Source organism: Chelmon rostratus, chromosome 10 (assembly GCF_017976325.1).
Source record: "Chelmon rostratus isolate fCheRos1 chromosome 10, fCheRos1.pri, whole genome shotgun sequence".
Lineage (NCBI taxonomy): Eukaryota > Metazoa > Chordata > Actinopteri > Chaetodontiformes > Chaetodontidae > Chelmon > Chelmon rostratus.
In genome coordinates, this window is record NC_055667.1 from 17,163,286 (window position 1) to 17,178,410 (window position 15,125).

The 15,125-nt window shown below is 40.5% G+C and overlaps 1 protein-coding gene across 1 annotated transcript; it reads right to left on the reverse strand.

Annotated features, from left to right (window-relative positions):
* Positions 1 to 300: 300 nt before the first annotated feature.
* On the reverse strand, positions 301 to 12,187 carry opn7b (opsin 7, group member b). The gene is made up of 5 exons (XM_041946547.1): positions 12,100 to 12,187; positions 11,833 to 11,995; positions 10,446 to 10,573; positions 976 to 1,310; positions 301 to 881 (listed from the first exon to the last, which is right to left on the reverse strand). The coding sequence occupies exons 1-5, from the start codon at positions 12,185 to 12,187 to the stop codon at positions 390 to 392; spliced, it is 1,206 nt and encodes a 401-aa protein (XP_041802481.1). The 3' UTR covers positions 301 to 389.
* Positions 12,188 to 15,125: the final 2,938 nt, after the last annotated feature.

Below are 15,125 nucleotides of genomic sequence, written 5' to 3' on the forward strand. Positions count from 1 at the left end.
GTCTCAGTCAGGTTTGCTTAATACTGATCAGTCAAGGTGATCAGATAGTTATTGACGCAGGTGAGTTTGACCTGATGATATATTGATGTACACATCAATGTGGGTGCATGCCATCTGTTTGGCTTGCTTGTCTTCCCATTGGCTTCTAACGCTGTGGTCTTTTTTCTTTTTTTCTTTTTTGTTGGCAGTATCACATATTTGAGGCATGAGACAAGTTCTTAAAGTTTTTAAACTTTGACCTTCTGAGTTATAATATTTTTTCCTTCGATCAGTCTTTTTTTTTTGCTTTTCATTCCATTTTCCCTTTTCCACAACTTGCAATCAGTGTCTTTGAACCTTCATTCTTGCTGTCTTTTTTCACTTCTCACTGTTTGGCTCTGTTTGTTTCTCTAGAGGAAGTCACTCTGTAACTCATTGGACAACTGACTGACAGCCACCTCACTATGTTGCGACCCTTTAAGTATCCTGGCAGTCTGCTGGGGGCTGCAGTCTTCTCTGGTACCAGTGACTGTTTCAGGGCAAGGGCAGTGTCTGCAGGTCCTGTGGTTCTCCGGTAGCCCATTTGACAACCTCGTGGAGTTGCACTCCTCTTTGTGATGGGATTGTATGCAAGTTCCCTTCTGTGCTGAGCTGTGCTGACACAGACATCCGCAGAGTGTACTTCTGCACTGAGCCACATCCCGACACAGGGATTTGCGGAAGTTGGGCTTGAAGACCAGATAGACAATAGGGTTGTAAAGGGTGGAGGACTTGGCAAAGATAGCTGCCAGAGCAAAAGCCATGGGTGGTACAGTTGCTGGGTTACCAAATGCTGCCCACATGGACACAATGGCATATGGACTCCATGCTGTCAGGAAACCGATACAAACTGCCACAGACAGCTGAAAAGAGACACAACAACATACATAATGCATTTGTCATGTAAACACAATATTTGCTAATATAGTATCTTGAAAAGCGAACTTATGCAGCTACCTTAACGATAAGTGCATGTGCATTGGTGATCTTGTTCTGCGGGGACATGTGTTGCTGCACAGCCTGACGGGAGCCCCGGACGGTCAGCAGGATGAATGTATAGGACAGGAAGATGACAGTGCAGGGCACGATGTAGCAGAAGAAGAAGAGGCAGATGATGTAGCTCATAGCTGCAGAGCTTTGGCTGGGACCATGCCAATTGATGCAGCACGCTGTACCATAAGGCTCGGGCCCGTACTCTCCCCAGCCCGACAGGGGACCTACAGCAAAAACTCCAGCGTAGCACCAGACCCCGGCAACAAGCATGCAGGCGTGGCAGTAGGAGAACTTGTTACCTGAGGAAAAGCACAGCAGGCTAGAGTCAGAGGCAAAGGAGGGAGAGTTGGGGGAAGGATGTGGATACAACAGAATAGCAACAATATGCTACTGAAGCATATTAAGTCTGGGTACCTGATGCTGATAACAGGCAATGAGTGAGGAGGATAAAGAGGAGGACAGACAGAGAAATAGGTGGGATATGGTCAAATAAGTGATGAACAAATTGATAGGAAATTTCCCACATAGATAGATAGAATCCCTCTTCCACAGGCTCCGTGGATAAAAAAAGATGAATTCCTTTTATTCTGTGTTTCAACCAATGCATGTGTTGATGTGACCTCAACCATGTTCAGATAAGAGGTCACACGGCCCACGGGAATGCACATGTGAAGTTAGATACGTTCATAATACCAGGGACCCAAACATAAACATTATTCTGTGTATATGAAGACTAGCCGCGCAGAACGTTTGCTTAGAGGCCAAATTATGACAAAAAACAACATTTGAGAAGTTACATTCTCTCGTCGGAGAACTGTGCACACAAGACCTCATATTTGGAGATATAGTCACACCTATTAGTCAGTGTTGGCTGTGTATTTCCTGCACACATCTGAACAGGGAGAGTATGTGAGGATTATAATGTGTGACTTTTTGCTCTAAGTGATCATGCATCTGAAACCTTTATTGAAATGGGCATAATTACAGTATCTTCATCTCCCTCCGCTATTTTTCAAATTCAACTTACAGATGAACTTACTTCATAATTAGAAGTGTTTCTAACCCATGTTGTATTTGCTTATCTATAGTAGTAAATAATTCATAAAACAAGCAATTAGTGCCCTGTATAGTGTAAGCTGGGAGACCAGCAATTTCGTGCAATGCAATCGATTTGCTCATTTTTTTATTGCTGGAGTTGTAGTATAACTTGCAAAATGCATTATTCTATAAATATGTATAGAAATATAGATATAAGAAATGAATAGACTATGTAGTAATTAAAACATACATAACCAGAATGAAGGAAGTAATTCTCTGTTCTAATATTTATAGTAAAGTTTTACTTGTCCTTGCTGATCCCATTCACCACTCAACTAACTGATGAAGCGGCACATGAACTCCTACAGTCATGTAGCCATGGTCACAACACCTAATGTAGTGTTTCTACAGTCTTATTTCTGTGATAGATTTTGTATTTCAATTGCATCAGATCTTACAATTAACCTATATGGATGTGAGTTCACTGCATTTATGATGTGTTTCTGTCAGCATGATTCGTGGTGGAGCACTCGCTCGTCATGACACTCATGTGCCAGAGTGTGAACAAGCTGACCCATGGGAAACACTGAAACAGCCCTCACCACGGACTGTCGACTGTAATTGATTCAGACAAGGGCTTCTTCAGTGTGGAATCAGTGAGGAGGAGAACACAGGGAGCCTTGATACCGCGCAGCCTCTTCAGCTGAATGTCAGCCCCTCTTACGGTTCAAGCTGAGGGTGGGGGGTTGGTGATTACACCCCGTGGCACTCGCTGAACTGCATGGTGCTGGGGAAGGGGGCTGGTTGGCCATTACAGATGGCTTTTATCTGATGTGAAGCATCCCTTCAACGATCCAACTCTCCAGCTTTTTGAGTGGCACGTGAAGGATTCAGCCCCACTGCCTACTGCTGTTGCTACACATTAAAAGCATTTGACGGCGTGCTGCAGCCTTTATAGGCGGTGAAATCAGATCACAGTTTAGGTAATTTTTGACTGATTTTTATATTCAAGCAACAATGAGCTTGTTTGGCTGAACTGTCAACAGATACACCAGTTCCCCCTCTATTGTATTTCTGACAAAGTAGTTGCTCAATAGGTATTTTTTGTAGCATTAAATCACACTTGCTGTCGCCACCACGGATGTTTAAGCAAGACTGACATCCTGAGATTTACAACTTCATGTTAATAAGGTTAATATCAACCCAAATACCGATCCGGCGTATTGGATTGCTGCATCGTTGAATTTAGAGATGGTTTTTTTCTTATTCATCTTGTATATCTAATTTTATAGCTTATTTTTTGCTCGTACTGAGCATTAGTGATAAATTTAGTTCCTGTAATGCAGGAAGAAACCAGTCAGTCCTTGAGTTATCATTAAATGGAAATGCTGACACCAGCTTTTACTCGTTTAGTCCACCAATCCCACTGTATGTACCATGTAATACACTGCCATATCTTGCAAGAGATGCGATGTGTCAGTTGCACCTAATAGGCATCAATTTTCACAGCCAATACCACTTAACATCAGGACAAATATTCCACATTGATGCTGTTGTCGAGTCGGTCCTCTTTAGCAGTAAAGCAATTCCCCAGCTCCCCTCTTCATTCTCCGCTTTTCATGTCCTGCCTCCCTCTTGTCATTATAATGACAATAGTCCTCTTGCTGAGGATGTGTCTGACTTGTCCACACTCAGCCTTTTCTTTGATGGACTTCGATCCAACGTCCACAAGTTGATCAGCAGCAACCAGAGGCTTAAACAGGCAGCACCCGATCCGTGTGCTGCTTTTACGTTACCAGGTGAAGACTAATTTGTCTGTTAGCAGGTGCACCAGCTGTGACAAAGAAATAATCAAAAAGGGAAAAGGAAAAGCACTCTCTATCACTCTCATCCATCTCCTCACTGCCCCACCTCTTGTATGTGTTGAATTCCTCAGTGTGCATGCTCTTTAAAACCTTCCCCAAGGACATTTCAGGATGAACATGACATAACATTTCAGTTACATGAGCAGCAACAATGAGGCCCAAATTATTTTCATCACGCCTGTCCCTGACCCTTGCACTTAAAGTATAATTTTACCCTGCTCATCAATAAGTAGGTCAGTCTGGTACATTTAAGATTTCAAGTCTCTGCACATCTTGTTTTTCTCTTCTTATTTTGCATCTCTAATATTAAGACCCAACCAGATGGACAAATCCTGGGAGAACCTTTTTTTATAATTTAAAAAAAGTAATGCAGTTTAATAACTTGGAGTAATTTGTGGAAATAATTTGGTGTCTCATCATTTGTGTAGACTCTGTGCTTTAAACAATGATCCCACTTGGATATATTTTCACATAGAAAATGTGAGCATATCTAATTCTTATTTCAGTGAGTCTCAAAATTCATGCATACATCCAATCCAATTCAGTTTATTGTCCTTTGACAACTGATCCGATAGCCCATGCTGGATTTAAGAATTTAATTTGATAGACAGTCTCCATAATAACTCAACACATGGAAACTGAACCTTGTGTCAGCAGCGGTCCATAAATATTATCATGGTTTTTACTCTTCATCCCTCCAGTAACCCGATCCCCTGTGCTGGCTTATACCCTCCTAATAAACCCACCCATTCATGGTTGACATTGCAGATTCTTTGCACAGAGAAATTGTTTGGGCATTTGCAGACCTTTTATTCACGTGACAACGAGCTCCACTGACAGAAAAAAAGTAGTAGCAGCAGCAATTTGGCCTTCAGGTGCCAACATTTTAATGTCCCGTTCTACAGAATGTAATAACTGCTGTAATTTTAATGTGTATGCCACCGTCAGGCACCTTCTGGATTCCTAGTTGCATTTGTCTTTGCGTGTATGTTCAGGGTTTTACATTTAACAAACAAGCTTCTGCTATAAAACAAGTAACCATCTACTAAGTGGTCATAACATTTAGGTTTTCCAGGCAGGAAAGTGTTAATTGTCATGGGAAACAGTTGCTTATCTAGAGCTAGCTATTGAACACATTATCAACAAACATGTAAACAACTTTATGGCTCAGGTAATCACCACAGAAAAAAGAAATGATTAATGCTGCTGCTGCTGTTTTCCTTTTACTGTTACTTTTACTGTTACCTGTTAAAGGTGCCCTTACACTAAATAGATGATACCAAAAGGAGTGCAATGACGATGCTTCCACTTCATGTTGTCATCAGGTAATATTCAAAGATATAACCCAGAAGATTCATGATGAAAGGTCGATACTGTACTTAATAAATTGGGTTTTTGGGAGCATCTATTTTGTTTGCGGGTTTGTTTTTTGCCTTTTCCCCTACGTACTTCATATCATTTTTTGAATTGCTTTTGTTTTCCCACATCTATATCCCACTCCAAGTCTTTAATTGGACGTGTAAAGCCCCCCCCATCTCCAGAGTACCCAGAATAACAATCCTGTTACACTCAGTAACAGTCAAACCAGCATTTACTCCATCGCCAGTGTTTCTTGTCAATGGGTGGCACGGGTTGGTCTGAAAACTGCAGGCGCCCCTGCAATTATTGTCCGGATCTTTGCATGAATGACAGTGTGTGTGTCTGTTGATTGTGAGCATGTGTGTTTGACTGAGGGCGCTGCCTGCTAGAGTGTATAAGCTTCGAAACAAGAGGACAGCATGTCTGTAAACAGCGTACATTTGTACAAGGTTCCTTGCAGGGAAGTCTCATAAAGGCGTAATTATTTATGCCCATTTGCATTTCAAACACTTTTATTTGTGAGGCTTGTAGTCTCCGGGGTTTTACACTCTGCATTATAGACTGTTCCTCTGGTAAACAGACAAGAGGAGCTCTTTAAAAACACAGCCTTGACTTCAATTATACGGAGCCTATTAGCGGCAATCGTTGAACCTACTTGAGTCTGGAACAGACTTCTGATTCTATTCGGAAGCTGCTAGCGGTTGCACTAATTTTTCAAAGCCTTGTGAAGTCGATGGTAACAAATGAAGCCTGAATTACTGTAGTTCAACTGTGACGTGTACACGTAATCGATACTCGCCGTCCATCAGATCTATAAAGTTTCCCGCTGTGTGTCCTGTACTTTTCCCATGCCTCCTGCTACATCCGCACTCCTACTAGCTGTGCTGATTTCTTTCTCCACCAAATCTGCCTTCTTTTTTTCTCTTTTCCTTTGATAGTTGCCACACTTTGTAACTTTTTGTATCACACATGATAAATCCCATTGATGCAGTATGTGTCAGACTGGCTCCGGTCTGTGTTCCCCTGCAGTGTGTATGAGCGAGCGTGAGTGTGTGAAGCATATAAATGGGAGCATTCCTGGATTCTGCGCTCCAGGATGCAGATTCCTGGAGTGAAGAATCTGTGCCGCAACATCCAAATGTTTATCCATTCATTATATGCAGAGTTTGGATTTGAAGAATGACATTAATGTTTCTGGGTGGAATTAAATTATGTGCACTTTCTGTCAACTGATACCAATTTACATGCACTGCATATTTGATCTTTTAAAATCAATTATAGTTTATGAATTATGAATTATGGCTAAGTGGTGCTGTGACAAATGATTTCCACAGAAGGGTAATTTGGTTAGTTTAATGAGCGAATTTGAAGTGACTGATGAGTCTTGAAAAAAAAAAAGCTTAATTATGATCATTAGTAATGCGGTACTGAACAGTTTGCTGTCATACCAACATACAGTGAAAAGAGCTCACATGCACACACTCAGTATGACTGAAGTGTTCATGTTACGGGAAATTACCAGATAACATAAGTTATAATGGCACCACAATGGCCATAAGCGAGAACAAAACTATCGGTAACTGTAACAAACAAAAGCATCATACGTTCCCTGTTCTCAGAGCTGTGTTTTAAATCTGTGCGATCGCAGTGTTTCACTTCTGTGTATGAACCACTCTGATCTTAGGATGGATATATCATAGCTGCCTGTGCTGCCTGATAGAAAACTTGGTTGCTATGGTTTCAAGAGGCAAGAGCTCCATTAGTTTAGAAATTTGTGGGAATAGAGGTCATAATACAGAGAAGAGAGCATTACGTAAGTTTAATCTAAAACAGAAAGCAATCCTAATTGTCAATAATTATCTGACCCTCTTAATAGCCTTGAATAACCTTCAGAATTAATTTGCATGGTCACAGTGAAATCTTGATTGGATCTGACTGCTAACTGCCAGGAAGTCTACCCTAAAACTTTACTATCTACAAGGTAGGCATGAATGTTTGTAAATAACATAACTGTGTATGTGATCTTTACTAGATAACAGAAATTCTAGATAACAGAAACACTGAAATGAAATGTAATGTGCAGTAGATGTCATACATCAGACAACACATCCTTGCTGAATAGTTTCAACTTGTTTGCCTGTGTCATTATGGTTTTTGAGACTGCTTCCCTGGAGAAATTGTGCAGTTTTATGAACCACTATAGTGTTTCGGAGCTGTGTTAGTTTTCTGGTGTCACAGCCAGAGTCATTACTACTGCTAATTCTCAAATGCAGCTAATTAACATCCCCCCCCCACGGGGCTTTTATTAGAGCCACAAATTGCAGATCTTTGGAATGTGTGTGAAATCCAGAGCAAACCCACACAAACAGGAGGACATGGAATCCACGCAGACTTTCAATTGCAAATCCTTTCTCCTGCAAGGCGACAACACTGACTGCTGAGTGACCTTGCTGCATATAAGAGTGCAGACTTACTTAAAGTGGCAACAATCAATATGTTGTTTTACAAAAATACAATGTGCTAACAATATCAAATGACAATGTGAAAGTTGTCGCTTGTAATGGTGGCCCTGCAGGGGTCCGATTTTGCAGCTGCCCTCAGCTTCACAGAGCTTTATATTGAGCTTCAGGTCTTTGTTTAGCTGTCCGCCCACAACGCCACTGTTTTGGTTCACTCTTGCTGCTCTACCACAGAAAGCAGCTGTTTTCGGTGAAAAAACTCTATGAAGCCACTGCACACTGCGAATTAGATGCCACAAAATAATTACAACTTCTTTTTTAATTCATTATTGTAGCTTGACAAAACAATTCCAACTCATGGCCCACCCACTAGCTTCTCCAGGGTTTTCAAGTGCGTCAAGTGGATAGAGCTGTCTCAGCTATGGGCCTGTTGTCATTCCAGCTCAGTAGCTGCTATTGGACTTCTTGCTGGTGTTGGTGTGTGAGTTAAGCTGCCTTTGGATGATTAGGAATATGCCCTTTCATCACTGCGAGGTAGGGTGCAGAGCAAAGTGCAGACATTTGCACAGGCAAACTGCTAGACAGGTGTATGTCATCAAAAAGGTAAATTTAGCATTCAGTTTAGCTAAGATTGTAAAGTACATGCTCATTCACAAACCTGGCAGTCCCCATTTGACTGCTGACTGCTAATGTTGTGTTTTAGAGTTTTTCTTCCATCAATCTCCTCCCCTGCTTACATGTGTCGCTTCTGGCTGCGTCACATATAGCTGTTATTTCACTGGTTGTGCTTCAAGGTCAGCAGCAATAATAAAATAATAACGTAAATAAAGAATTTGAACTTTGAGTGGTGCACCACACCACACAAACAATGGGACAGGCAGCACAGAGCCGTTTTACTGCTGATCCTGCGTTGGCACCTATTTAGAATGTGTAAATAGACTGTCTGACATTAACAAATGGGCAATTCATCCTTAATTAGTGTTTCAGAGAGCAGGGAGAGTGTGTTTTTCAGGTTTACGCAACTCGTTTTTAGAGACAAAACATCCACAATCACACAGTCTCATGACCAACCTATTACCCTAAAACATGTAAAACATAACAGCCACAATGATTTGATGACAACTAAAAATAGGAAGAACATTTTGGGAACAGTGGGGTTTTTTATATAACCATTTATATCATTACAAACTGATATATCATGAAAAAATCCTCATATGCTATCTCATTATGATGACTAACTATTAATTCAACATTTCACATTTCACAAACAAAACAAAAAGGCATTTGCCAATTGCAAACTAGTCTTTGCATTGAAAGCAGTGGTAGGAAACTGTGAAAATGTGGTGGGAATGCAGACGGTTCTCATTACAGTGTCAAGGCCCCCCTTGAATTCACTGCTGTCACTACAGTCCCTTAAAAATAAACACAGTAATGCTGTGTACAGCTTCACAGTTTCAGTTCAATTCTCTAAAATCACCATTTTCCTTGCTGGTGGATCTAAAATCCAATTTAATAGATACGGGTCAAATTTGACCCATAACAGTTTAATGGACAGAAATTTGTTGCACCTGTACAAAATCATAATATTTTTAAATATTTGGAGTTTTTTGGAGTTTTGGGTTACATTAGGAAAAGTCATCCAATTTTAGGCTAAAGAACGATAGTTACAGTATTTTTACTGCTGTCAAATATCAAAAGGGCTTGATTTTTTTTGTAGGGGTTAAGCCTGATCAATCACACCTGTCAACACATCCATCTCAATTAAAACGATTCTAGACGCCAGATGTCAAAAAGGTAAATGCATCTGTCTCTCCTCTCCTCATCTTTAGTCCTCCAGTGTCTAACCTCATCAGTGACCATTCTGTGGAAATGACCTCTACAGGGAAAATACTGTACAAAATAATTAACACCTAAAAATGTTACACTGTATAAACCATGTATTAAATATTTGTATACTGCACATACATGCTAAAAAAAAGGGGATGGACTTAAAGTAAGTGTTACAGACTCATTTGTAAATACACACTGAGTCAGTGTTAGTTTCAGTTTAGACCCTGTCCCACACCTTTAGCTTCACCTATATCACTTTAAAAAAAGTTGCTGACATTGCAGTCTTTAGTCTGTATACATTACAACATGGTTATTTATGGCTACCATGAAACTGGCTAAGGAAATTGACTCTGTTTACTTATCATTATCGTTTTACCCTGCTCCTGTAAAACACACATTTTAAATTCATTAGTAAACACTGATAGTAACACATGCAGCCAGGGAATCGCGCAATTTCAATAATTGGACGGTTTGTGAGTTTTATAAATGTAAGACCCTGCAGGGGAATAAATTAACGGGAGGACATTAAAGTCCTCGCAAACATGTCCTTATTTACATATGCTGCTGGTTAAAGAGGTGAAAACATGGCCTTGAGCATAATTGCAGCTTGGCCACTTTTAGGTTTTAGTAAGCCCTTGACTTGTTGGCCTCACGACATTAATATTTATCTCTTCAGAGTCAAGGTTTTTGCCTTCAGGGGGAAGGCAAGAGTCAAATTTTAGCAATGAGTTGGTCAATATGGGTGAGCCAGCCTTCTAGCTAATCAATACCAATAAATGAATATCAACAACACTTTTAATATAAAATCTATAAATTTTATGTTGTTGATGATATTTTTTAAACATATAATTGTGAATTAAAGCACAAAGGCTGGTTGTCTTACCATAGTTCGGGCAGCAGACCTTGAGCCAGCAGACGCAGGAGAGCACAGTGAGGTTGGTCAGACTGCACAGGCCAAACAAAACACCACAGAAGGCATAGACAATACAGGTCGTCTTATGAAACAGCCACCTGAATGGAGAGGGAAACAGAAGGGAGCTTCTTTGCAAATGATTTGTTGCTGACATCGGCATACTAAGCCAGTATTTCTCTGCAAAATCCCTCTGATGAATGACATAATTCACACCCAGTTGGTGAAACAGGTATGGCCGTCCTCAGAGCATCAGAGCAGCAGCGGGGAAGGCCAGTTGAATCACGGGAGATATGAGAGACAAGCTGCCATGTATGGCAGCATTTCATCAAGCATTTAGATTTTTCATTGCCCTTCTTTTTTAGCATGTGATGGAGACATTACGCTCTTCTACAGGCCTGTAGTTGGAACCTTAGAAATATTGAGGCTAAGAATTTTTGGACTATTCAGCAGAAAAAGGTTTGAAATTATTCCGATTTAATAATAGATGTCAAAACTGTGGGACACAATGAAATTAGGCAACTGAGTGAATGTGTTTCCCTCCATCTTTAAACATTTACATCAATCTAGAAAATACTAACAACCCAAACCAACACAAACTGAAAGCTACACCTATGCATTGTTATAGCACTAAACCTCCTTACAATCATATTCAGTTTCACTGATTGAGAGATGCAGAGAGATTATTGTATTTGCCTCTTTGCTACAAAGACCGCTGTCTTGGCTGTGCTCTTTGATTGATGTTCAGTCAGTACTTAGTTGTCTCTTTTTAGTGTAACATTATCGCTGCAGCAGAGAAGGTGGAAGCACTTCTTTTCAGCCTTGATAACTGATGGCTGCCTCAGCAGCCTTCATCTACAAGGTAGGGCACGCTTTATGATGCCTGAGAGGTGAAAGCCAGAGTAAAAAAGACCACAAATCACCTGCTGCTGCTTGTAAAGCTTAAAGCAGCTATAATCTATATTGTTATAATAACAATATATCAAATAACAATGTGAAAACCGTGTGACCATGTGAAAGGGGTCACTAGTAGTGATGAACATAGAGGATTATCACCCAAATCTTCAGCTCACCTCGACTGTGCAAAGATTTATAGCAAGTTTCAACTCAGTGTTTAGCTGTCTGACTGCAGCTTTGCTGTTCTGGTTCACTCTTGCTGCTCTCATAGACTCATTTCAGGTTGCTGCAGGGAGCTCTTTCTTTTAGTGAAAGAAAACCTGCTGTACACGACCTGTTCAGCAACAAGTGGTTGACAGAGACAGCAACCAGCTGGTGAAAGGATTTTGTAAAATGAGAGCAACATGTTATCCTATCCCCTGTGAAAATTAAAGAAATGGTGGAAATCTGAACGGTCACTCACATGTGAGCAAAGGCTGAGGGGATAGCCAGCGGGAACAGGCTCATGGTCATGCTCAGGTCACTGATGGCCAGGTTAACCACAAAGAACTCTGCCGGCTTCAAGGAGGACTTCTTTCTATAGGCCACGAACAGCAGGGTCCCATTCCCCAGCACTGACAGCACACCTGGGAGACAGAGAGGCAGGACACACAAGGGCTGTTGGATTTGAACACACATTCACACAGATAAAGGCTGAAAACTGAGGATAAAAAAAACCCACATCACTTACCAAAAATGGTGTAGATAGTTCCCATGAGGAAGTCATTATCTTTGGATATTCTGGACACGAGCAGAAACGTTTCGGAGGCATTTCCCATCTAAAACAAACATGGGAAAACAGATGGGAAAACATTAGGAGTGGAAACACTCTTTAAAACTGCTTCTCACCTTCAGGCAATTCAATAAAACAAGCAAAACAACGATCCAACAAATTTACGTTCTCCATACCTCAGATAGGAGAAAACACAGAGCGACTTGTGGATCAGACCACAGCTACTGTTCCGATGCCCTAAAGCCAAGTTGCAATAATAAACACAATTAGTCTCACTTCACCAGCCTCGGTTTTTGAATAAGGGGTCAAAGCAGATTCACACAGTCCCAGAACGCTTCTAGTGGTTCACATCTGTGTGCTGCTACACCTCTGCTCTTTGTGCCTGCACACAGTCTCATTCATCAAAGAGAAGAGGCTGCTTCCATGTACAAATCAAATACCATCCCTCATGTCAAAATCAGTCTCACTTGGAAGCCAGGCGGTTATTTGCATACGCAGCATGAACTGCTGCCAATACTGTATTCACTGTGGCCAAAGCGAGCTGCTGAGGCAATCTTTTTAAAAGACTTTATGGGTGGAGATAACATGAAAATGTATTCACAGCCTTTCTATTTACTCAATGACTTCACCTGTACTTAGAGATTAAAGGGAGCCAACAAAGGGAAGAGACAAGTTAATTCACCTGGGGTTAAGAGTTGAGCTGCTGCTGGATAAATCCATATTACCATAAATTCAGGAGATTATCTTCAAAGGGAACCAGAGGTGAGGAAATTATTTCAATATTATTCTGTGTGGGCTTTCTATTAGGATTTTATGTGGCCTTGGCGCAGGTAGCACAGCTTGTAAACAGATACAATCCTGCAAAGGTTTGTGTGAAAAATGAAAGTTCTTGCCTGTCATATGGGCGTATAAGCACTTGTGCATGTGTGTTTATGGGTTAGGGGGTTTCATACATGCATCTATTACTGTGGAGTCTAAAAGTGATCTACAGAAAGTTACTTTGTTTTATCATTTACCATAAAAAACTGTTAGTGTCTACTTAAATTACATCAAACAGCGTGACACCATTTCATTAATAAGAGTCATTTGATTATTTTACCATAAATTAGTGTGTCATATAAGTGTCATGTTTTCTAAGCGCAACTTGCGCTTCCTGCATCAGTCTGGAAGGGTCCTTTGTTTTTGTTGATGTGAGAATCTACTTTATCGCAGAACTCTTCCACAGAGGGTGTTTTACCCTGAAAAGCATTGGACTGTGCAAAGTTGTCCTATGCTAAAAGTGTTGCTGGAGTTTTAAACTCTCCGTGCAGGTAGATGAACTTTTGCTCCGTTTGTCAAATGTTCCCACAGATGTTCAGTGGGGCTGAAGTCTGGTGACTGTGGAGAGAACAGATGGGGCATGACGACGCTTTATTAAGCCCTGAGCTGAGCTTAAGATCTCACACCAGACAATGAATATACAGGTAAGTTTAGATACATGTGTTATATAGAAACAATACACTGGGTACACAAGTGCAAGTAGTGAAAGAAGAATGAAGACATCAGATTATATAAGAATAACATGAACATATCAGCGTACCATTAAATGTGACTGTCCCGAGAGATGTTACAAAGAAAATTTTTTGAAATTTCTATTTACAAAAGAAATAACGGCAGGTAACGTGTGCGTGTTTAAAGCGTTTCAAGTACATCTCCAGGAGTTTCTTCTCCCAAGTTATATGCTATAACTTGACCAAATAAAACAGAATGTGACAACTTGCTCATCTTCTTTTACATATACTTTTATACGCGTGAATATTTTTAATGTTTTACCTCATCAGCTTCATTGACTTTTATAAATATCTGCTTATTCTGAATTTGATGGCAGCAACACATTTCAAACAAGTTGGGACGGTGGCAACAAAAGACTGGGAAAGTTGTGGAACGCTCCAGAAACACCTGTTTGGAGCGTTCCACAGGTAAACAGGTTCAGTGGCGACAGGTGATATTACGATGAAAGGGGCAAGCATGGAGCGAGGTTCACCTCTCTGTGAACACATGATTGTATAAAGGATGTTGTTACATGGGAACAATTCGCAAAACTGTTGTCAGTAAACACAGTTTGTTTGCAAATGATTGCATCCTGTTTTCATCTGCAGCATAACAACTTTTTGTGAAATTGTAAATGGTGATAATGACACATTAATGGAGTCCTCTTTGATTACTGTGAAGGTGCTGGGAGTTAATGATGTTATTTAAAAGTGGTCGTGTTATTGTTGTGTCATTATTTAGAATTACATGCAGTGCTGTATTAACAATTAAACAGCACTTTAATGTATCACATTCTATAAACTAATCACTTTATGTGGAAAATCTTAATCTCAAAGGTAAGTAGCTATCTCTGTGAAATAAATATAGTAAAATGTAGTGCAGTAGAAGTATGAAGTATAAAATGGAAACACTCTTTTAAAGTACAATTACTTAAGTACAGTACTTGAGTGTATGATGTATCATGTAAGCAAACACCAAAATGCCATATAAGAATTATAAAGGTACAGAGCTTTTTGAAAGGATCTCCATTAGCTGACAACTCAGCGATCAGCTGGTCCTCCTGATGCTGCTGATAACACAGTAATCACATGTGCCAGTCAACAGTTACATAAGTTTCCCTTTAAAGCCAGATTAAGATAAGAATACGATGAATGAATGAACGGTGGACAAGTTTGTCTTCACTTTAGTATGGACTCCATCTGTCTTGGCTTTCTGTACTATTCTCTTCTACCGCTTCTGTGCATGGAAGTTTGCTATATTCCTTTTAAGCAATGCAACCATAGAGCAAAAATATGCTGCACCTCCAATGCTCCTGACAACTTGTGTAGGCTGCAAGTTCATCCAACTTGTTGGCCTGCAATCTTGCAGTCCCCATGGTGAACTGTGGGAAGGCTCGTGCTCCTTTTTCTCCTCTTAATTTCACGCACAAAAGTTTGTTGCCATTGCGGCATCTC